The 9088-nt window shown below is 25.8% G+C and overlaps 1 protein-coding gene across 1 annotated transcript; it reads left to right on the plus strand.

Annotated features, from left to right (window-relative positions):
* Positions 1–652: 652 nt before the first annotated feature.
* Positions 653–8763, plus strand: LOC145833628 (uncharacterized). The gene is made up of 5 exons (XM_082940776.1): positions 653–772; positions 4272–4361; positions 6134–6301; positions 6849–7030; positions 8608–8763. Exons 2-5 carry the CDS (start codon positions 4277–4279, stop codon positions 8761–8763), a joined length of 591 nt encoding a protein of 196 aa, XP_082796902.1. The 5' UTR covers positions 653–772; positions 4272–4276.
* Positions 8764–9088: the final 325 nt, after the last annotated feature.

The following is a 9088-nucleotide window of genomic DNA, read 5'->3' on the forward strand; positions in this document are numbered from 1 at the left end:
GATTGACGCAATAAAGTTTATGTTATAGATAAAAAACATATTTAGAGTTGCTTTACAGTATCTTTTGAATGGTATTATCAGGGTTGCCACTTAACCTGTATCCTAGAAAAAACCTAGAACTTGACAATTTAGGCAAAAAAAACTGGACATTTAACAATTTTCAATTGTTCAGTAGTAAAATTTTGATAGGACTCAAAAAATCTATCATATAAATAGAAAACTTTGTCATCATCAAAATCATCAAAAAAAATATATCATCAAAAAATTAAAAAACATATTTAAAATAGCTTTACATTATCCTTTTAATGTTTTTATACTATTTAACACAGTTTCTTCCCTAAAACTAAACTTAAACTAAAAATAGACCCAAAAATGTGAACTTTCAAAAACCTGGAAGAAATTTGGAGAACCTGGAAAAAAATTTGAAAGAAAAGTTGCAACCCTTATTATACACTACTTGAAACAGTTTTCAACCTTGAACTTAAATTTAGTCTACAAATAAGCCCGAAACATTTACTTTCAAAATTCTAAAAAAAAATCTCAAAAACCAGTGGCAACCCTGCCCTGTGTAGTTTCTGTGGCAAATATTAATTAAAAAAGTAGCTCACTTTTTTTTTAAACAGAATTATATAATTTTGTTAAAAAAGTACTAACCATCTAATTGCTCCTAAGAGTGCGTATTTCAATGACAATTAGACTGTTCTCTACACAAATCAGGATTGCTACCCACTTTTGGCAGTTGAAACAAAAAAAAAAAGGATTACTGAGGCCAGTTAGTTATTTTTATAATAAACCCAGGATAGTTTTAAGACTTAGAAAATAACTCACTCTAGCTTTTATTTTCCTTAGATCATTAAAAAAATTAATTTTAAGTTTTAATGTTTTGATATTTTATAACTTATTTTGTTCCATAGATTTATTTTATTGACTTTCAATATTGTCTTTTCAATAAGAGATAATTTAATATGACCTAAAACACCCACTATGACTCAAAACACTTAACATTTTTTTTAACAAAAAGAGTGGCAACTCTTAACATCCATCAAAAATAGTTTTGAGTCACTTTTTTTTTGTCATAACTTGAAGTTCTTCTAAACATAATAATCAAATGGCCATATTCTAGTTCACCATTTAAAACCTTAGTTTTAAGTTACATTTTGGGGTAGTGGCAGCAGTTATTCTAAATTTACATAATCAAATTATATATTTGTATTATTGTATATGTAACAAAAATTTAAGTGTAGAACTCTGTTAATTAAGGACATAGGGGGGTCCACCTTTATTTTTACAAGTTGATCTTATTTTATAGAGTTTTATCTGAGCTATCTGACACTTTTAACCGCTTGAAAAAATTCAAAGTGTTTTTTGAGATGTGAGCAGTCAAAGTTAGTGACCTCAATAGGTTATTAATAGAATGCACAAACTAAAAACGCAAAAAAAAAGACGATTTCACTAAAAATCTATCTCCTCTTTCATTTTTTAAGCAATCTTCTTCAAATTTTCACAGAAAGTGTATTATTAAGTTTTAAAAAGATTAAATGCAGGAATTTTTTTAGTTTTTGAAACTAAAATTTATATTAAAAAGAAACAACCTTTTTTTTGCTTTTTTTATCTATAGTTTTTAATTTTTATTATTTTTAAAATTCCAACATTCAAAGTCTTTTAAACTATAAAAGGAGTGTTTCCTAAAAATTCAAGGTCTCTATCTCAAAGTAAGAAGAAAATAGATTTTTAGCGATTTTTTAAGTTTCCCAGAAAATTGTCCTCAAAAAACTTGCGGTCTATGTTTGTATCAGAAACTTTTTATAAAAAGTACAATATCTCAAAAGTTAAGCTTTCATATAAAATCCAATGTTATTTTTAGTAAAAAAAATGTCGAACCCCACTCCTATGCCCTTAAGCAGTGTATATAATTTAAGGTGTTTTTTGATAATTACAGTTTAATCAAAAATTTTAAATATTATTTTAATTATTTATAAAAAACAAAAATTGATTGCTATAGGTATATTTTAGTACCTTATTTATAATATGAAGTATCTTGATATAATTTATAGGTTTCAAATTAAAAATAATTAGTTTGTTGTTTTAAATAGATTTGATGAAAATTAATTTTTAATATGGTATAAACTCAAAATAATTTTTAAAACATAAATTTTTTTCAAGTTAAAATGACATTAATAACGACAGTTAGATTGACATCAATAATATTCTAAAAAAGACATTTAACCGTAAGTGAAATTTTTCATCTGTGGTGAAGTAAGTAAGACCATTTTAGTTTTAAAATTTCCTGTGAAAATTTAAATTTTTTAAGGGCAAAGAGGGGTTGTCACTTTTTTTCACATTTTGATCTTATTTTATAGAATTTTATCTAAGCTACAACATGCTTTTTACTTGTTTTAAAAATAAAAAAAGTTTTTGAATTACGCAGGCCAAAAACAGAGGCAACAATAGATTCCTAATGGGAGACGTGCAAACTAAAACACATGGCAAAAAAAGGCTATTTCACTAAAATTAAGTAGAAATCACTAAAAATCTATTTTCTCCTACGTATTTTTGAGATAAGTACCTCAAACTTGAATGAAATGTTCCTTGCCATATTTAAAAAATTCTATCTGAATGAAATCAAAAACAAAAAAATAAATTTAAAAAAAAATAACCAAAAAAAATAGTTTTTTTTTGTGTTTTTGTCAAAAAAAATTAAATTTTCAAATTCTGTTCTGACAGAATTTTTTAAATATTGCAAGGAACAAACCCTGAAAGTTTGAGGTAGTTATCTCAAAAATGTAGGAGAATAGAGGTTTTTAGTGATTTTTACTTATTTGCTGTTTTAGTTTGTGCTTCCCATACAGAACATGTTGTAGTCTCCGATTCAACCGGCAATATCTCAAAAATTATTTTGGGTTTTAACAATCTGTAAAAAGCAACTTGTAGCTTTATTAAAACTTAATAAAATAAAACTAAACTGTGAAAAAGGTGTTTTATTCCCCCTATGCCCTTAATTAACAATTACTGCAACTAAAATGAATTAAGTTGTCCATCTTGGAAAAACCTATTGTTTTGATCAATTCTTTATGTTTAATATAATCAAACTATTAATAAAACAAAAATAACTTTTAAATACAAAAAAAGTTTTTTTATTATTTTAAATCTTATTTATTATATAACAAATATAAAGTAGCAAATACATTTACAACATTTTTAGTAATTTCTACTACTACAGGATTGAAACACACTCAGGATAACTCAGGACAGCTTGAATTTTTAGAAAGTTTCAGGATAACTCAGGCTAGTTTAAATTTTATTTTTAAAGTCAAGAAGACTCAGGCCCTTATAACAAAAAAATTAATAAAACTAACAAATATTATAAAAAAACTACTTCTAGCTGAATTAAATCTCTTAAAAATGAGATCACTTTTTTAGAAAGTACTTAACCCTCCTATTGCCCCATCTAAGCTTTTTTAATTACGATTGACCAATATTTTATAACAAAATAGAAATTCATTAGACAATGTCAGATAAGAGAAATTTTTGAATAAAAAAATTAAAAATAGATAATTTATTAAGTTTTAATTGTAGTAAACTATACAGCTAGTAAAAATATATTTTTTAAGGTGCTATTTTAATTTTAAACTTATGTAAACAAAAATTCTTTGAATCACACTTTGTATTTTTATGCATGAAAAATTTAAAAAATGAATTCTGTTTCTAATAAAAGTTTTTATACCAACGTTAAATAATTTTAGTAGTAAAGTTTCATGTACCAATAATATGTACATAATTATATATAGAGTGTAATGAAGTAAATATTGTTTGTGTAAAATATCAATACTAAGTATTAAAGCCATGCTTTACTCAGAGTTGTCAAAAAACCTAGAAAAACCTGGAATTTGACAATTTAGGCAAAAAGCTTGGAATTTAAGAAATTTTGAAGAAAAACCTTGGAATTCTAAACAACTTTATCATGTTCAATAGTAAAATTTTGATCTGACACAAAAATTCTATCATATAGATAAAAAGTTTTTGACATCATTAAATTTTTTATTTATTATAAAACTTATTTAAAGTAGCTTTACAGTATCTTTTTGATGTTTTTTGTACTATTTAACACAGTTTCTTACCTTAAACTTTAGACTAAATAGTTAAAGTTTGAAAACTTGAGGAAATTTTGAAAACCTGTAGAAAATTTGCCAAAAACATTTGGCAACCCTGCTTACTTAAACTAGTAATAATAACCTAATACATTTGTATTCTAACATTTATTTATGTTTCAGTAATAATGAAAATTAATAACAAAGAAACTCTGTCTGAAGACGAAACAACTCCAACACTTGAAGAGAACAAGAAAAAACCTGCCAAAAACAGTTAGTTGTTGTTAATGTATTTTCTAAACTTAAAATTTAATACCTTAAAAGATTTGTGTGATATTTTTTTCTTATAGGTTTGCCGATGTGACAAAGCCTTCCAGATTGAAAATTTGTTTGATGACCAAGGTTGTTTTAAATAAATCTATAATGAAGTACTGTTAGTATAGTAATATAAAAAAATCAAATTAAACTTGTTTGTAGTTTATACAGGGTTGCCACAAACGCAGGTATATTCAAGATATTTTGAATTTCATTTTAACTCAGGCTGACTCAAGGATAGTTTTTTTTATAAAACTTCAAGATAGTTTAAAAACTGAAAATAAAATCAGGATACTTATTATAGATCAAGGTTGCTACAAAAATGAATAAAAGTAAGGAGAAGAAAATAGAAAAAACAAAAGTCAGAAAATTTGATTTACACATGCTCTAAATATGAAAGTTTATCATCATAAAAACTGCATTTTGCTGATAATTTTTTCTAAAAAGTTTTGCTTTTGCAATTCATCTTCTTTTTTAGGGCGTAATTGAATTTTTTAAATTTGAAAATAGAGTAAATTTGAAATATTTTACTATCTTTATTTATTTTATGTCTTTTGTTATGTAGTTTTAAATTGGTTTTAATTATGATTTTAATTTAGAAAAGTTAGGATTTTTTTAAGCTCTATCTGTGATTAACCTGATAGGTTTTGAATGAGATTTAGTTTATTTGATTGTAATATTAGGTTATTTTGTAAGAACTATTGGAAAGCCCTTAAACTTTATTATTTTTGAAAAGTTGAAGAAAATACTCCATCTTTTTTAATTTGAAAACCTTAAGGTATTTTTTGGTCACTCATGTCAATCTTTTTGACTCAAAGACTTTTCTGTTTGTACTTGAAACTTTCATATAAGAGCCAATGTTTTTATTTTTTAAATGTTAGACCTCTTTATGGTTTTATTTTACTGTATTTATTATTAAAAAGTTTGTAATCCATACTGTGATCAGTAAAAAAGAGTAAAACTTAAATGTGTTTTATCTTAATATATATCTATATATCTGTTAGTTCTAGTTTTTCAAAACAGCAAAAAGTTTTCTTTTTACCAGCAAAAGTATATGAAGGCCATGTATATTGTATGAAGTTAATTTGTTATTAAATTTATTATAATATAAATGAAATATAAAAAAGTACAAGCACAGGATGAAGTACTATTTTTTTTATTCCTAAAAAAAATATACCCCTTCTAGTTTGTGCCTTTTTAAAGAATTAAATTAAATTCACAAATTTTTAAGGATTATGGTATATTGTTATATTATAATTAACATTATACAGGGGTGCCAAAAAACCTGTAAAACCCTGGAATTTCATAAGTAAGGGTAAAAATACCTGGAACTTAAAGCTGTTTTTACATGTAAAGTAACAAAAATCCATTATAAAAATAACATAATTTAGTACCATTAAGTTTTTTTCATAAAAGAGCACATTAAAGTAGCTTTACAGTATTTTTTTTGATGTTGTTATAATAATTAGGACAATTTTTACTAACTTGGAAACCCTGTATATAGGTTTATTAAATGTGTAAACATAGTATTAAAAATTTATAACAAATAAAATTACTAAACATTCTTGTATCTTTTTCCAGCATCAACAAGGTTTCAGTGCAAGCTCTGCCACAGAACCACCAGCTGGAAGAATTTTATTTATTTTCTTGTAATATAAACAGATTTCATAAAAATGTACCCTTAGATATGTAAAAATGAAAACTAAATTCCTAATTCTTTACTAATACAGGTCACCACAAGTTCAAGTGCCACCTGTGTGAAAGAACATTCCTGAGGAAGGGCTCCCTGCAGACCCACATGTCGGTTCACAATGAGGAAAAGTGCAAGGAATGCAACTACTGCGGTAAAAAATGCCCCAATATGTCAGCGTTATTAACACACATGCTATCGCACTCAGGTTATTTTTTGTTTATATGTATTTTTTATTGCTGCGGTAAAAAATGTTTAACTTATAAGTACTGAAAACTTGTTGTTTCATTCAGACTACTTTTGTTTATTATTTATTCATGTAGGTGTAGGGAGTACAGTCAATTTTTTGGTCGTATTGTAAAGTTCACATTTTAACATATGTTTTGGCTTCATTAAGAAAAAACTATAAAAAATTTAAAAAGTTGCAATAAAAGTTCACAAATTTTTTTATTTTTAGACTTAAATAGTAATAATGCCATATATACATGTTCAGACTTATAATTTATACCTTCAATGAAAGCTTATAATTAAAGGCATACACTAAAACTGCTTTTGGTATGTAAAGACGTCATAATCGCACAAAATATGAAAATTTTGTCTGTAAAATGGTGCTTTAAAAAATATTAAATAAAAAATGTTTTTAAAAAGATTAAAAAAACAAAAAGAATTTAAATAATCACATCACCCATTTTTTTATTAAATATTCTTTATCTATTACTTATTAATGTCAAGTTGTTTTTTTTTTTTTTATACAGATTACAGGCCCCACAAGTGCACCAAATGCGAGAAGAAGTTCAAAGACAAGCACCACTTGAAATGGCACATGAATCAGGTCCACAAGCACGAAAAACACAAGTGCACCATTTGCCCGTGTGAATTCAACACAAAATTGCAACTAGATCTGCATTTAGCTCGCCACAAACAAGGCTTATACGAGGTTTTTATTGTTGATTTTAATTATTTGTTTCTTTTAAAAACTAGTTTACAATTTGCTCTCACCAAACTTGTTTTAGCTCGCCATAAAAATGGAATGTCTAAGGTTTTATAATTTGTTTGTTTTAATTTTTTTCTAAGCATTTTTACAACTTGTCCAATAGAACTTAGTACCAATTCACAATTAAATTTACATTAGCAGGTCACAATACAACCCATATAAGGTTTTTATTTTCATAAGAGTATGTTTGTTAGTGATCAGCAGACTTTTATATAAAACTCACCATTCAATTTGTTGCAAAAATAAAAAAAATTGAAACAGACACTATGTTAGTGCTACAAAGCTAAACCAGACCTTTTTTAATCTATTAGAGCAGGGTTTCTTAAAGTGGGCCACAAGGCCATAATTTGAAAATTACTCTAGATATTCCGTGAAAATGATCTGAGTTGATAGTGAAAAGCAAAAAAAAAGGTCTCAGGCGTATTTAATGTTTGTTTTTTAAGAAATCTTGTCGAAGGGGACAGCAGTTTTTTTTTAATGGGTCCTCATGAAAATTAGTTTTAAAACCCTTGTACTAGAGTATACACAATACTTGATGCATTATTGTTATTTTAAAGATAAGTAATAACATTTCTTGCATTATAATTTTCACCATATCATTTGTTATTTATTAATTGTATTTGACTCTTATTTTGGTTATTTTTGTAAAAGTATTTAAATATCGCAACAACAGTATATCATGTGGAATGTAGTAAATACCTAAGTCACATGAAATGGGAGAGTTTTAACAGTTTCTACCAACAATAATAGTTTTTTACTGGGTTAATAAATTTTTTAAACTATCTTATAGGAATGCTCGGTTTGTGAAATCATGTTACAAGAATGAAACGTCACATTTTTAACTGAAACCTTAGATTTAAACAAAACTACACAATTTAATTACTTTTTCTTTTTATTACAATATTTTAACTTACAGGAATGCAAAGTTTGTCACTTTGTTTGTCAATTTGTCACTTTGTTTGTCAATTTGTCACTTTGCAGTGTTTAAAATAAATAATAATATAACAAATATAACAAATAATTTTACAGGAATGCAAAGTTTGCGGTAAATACGTCACAAAGATGAAGCGTCACATTTTTAACTGAAACCTTAGATTTATAAAACTACATTAGTTAATTACTTTTTCTTTTTTTTAATAATATTTAAACTTACAAGAATGCAAAGTTTGTCATTTTGTTTGTCAATTTGTCACTTTGCAGTGTTTAAAATAAATAATAATATTAACGGTAAATTATTCATACAGGAATGCAAAGTTGTAAATACGTATTAAAATGAAGCGTCACATTTTTAACTGAAACCTTGGATTTAAGTAAAACTACATAAGTTAATTTCTTTTTTTTTATATTATCTTGATTACAGGAATGCAAGGTTTGTCACTTTGCAGTGTTTGAAATAAATAATTATTATATAGATAATTTATACAGGAATGCAAAGTTTGCGGCAAATACGTCACGAAAATGAAACGTCACATATTACTTATGTTTACATGTATATATATAAATATTATTTTAACTCACAGGAATGCAAAGTTTGCGGCAAATACGTCACAAAGATGAAACGTCACATGCAGGAGGTTCACTCGGACAAGCGGTACGAGTGCGAAATTTGCCTCAAGACTTTCACCCGGGTGGAGAAGCTGAAGATACACATGAAGAAGGAACACTATGACGATTAGGTGTTTTTTAGAAGATTTTTGTAGAAATTGTAGTAGGCTCTATAAAAGTTTTTTATTAGTTTTTTTTTTAAATTTAGAATTTTTTTTTTCTGAAACTTAATGTTGCTAACTTTAGTTTATAAATTCTTTTATAGGATGTTTTAGTATGCATTTGAATAATTCTTTTGATCTCCACAAAAAATATTTTGTTACATATATAAAAGTTCTTTCGTAAAATCTACTTTACATTTACCATTCTGTTTTTGTCTTCAGAATAAACACTTATTTAATTTACCTATAAGTCTAATAATGTGTCTTATATTTTTTTTAAGTGTAAATAAATACC

Source organism: Thalia democratica, chromosome 4 (assembly GCF_965202585.1).
Source record: "Thalia democratica chromosome 4, ktThaDemo2.hap1.1, whole genome shotgun sequence".
Classification (NCBI taxonomy): domain Eukaryota; kingdom Metazoa; phylum Chordata; class Thaliacea; order Salpida; family Salpidae; genus Thalia; species Thalia democratica.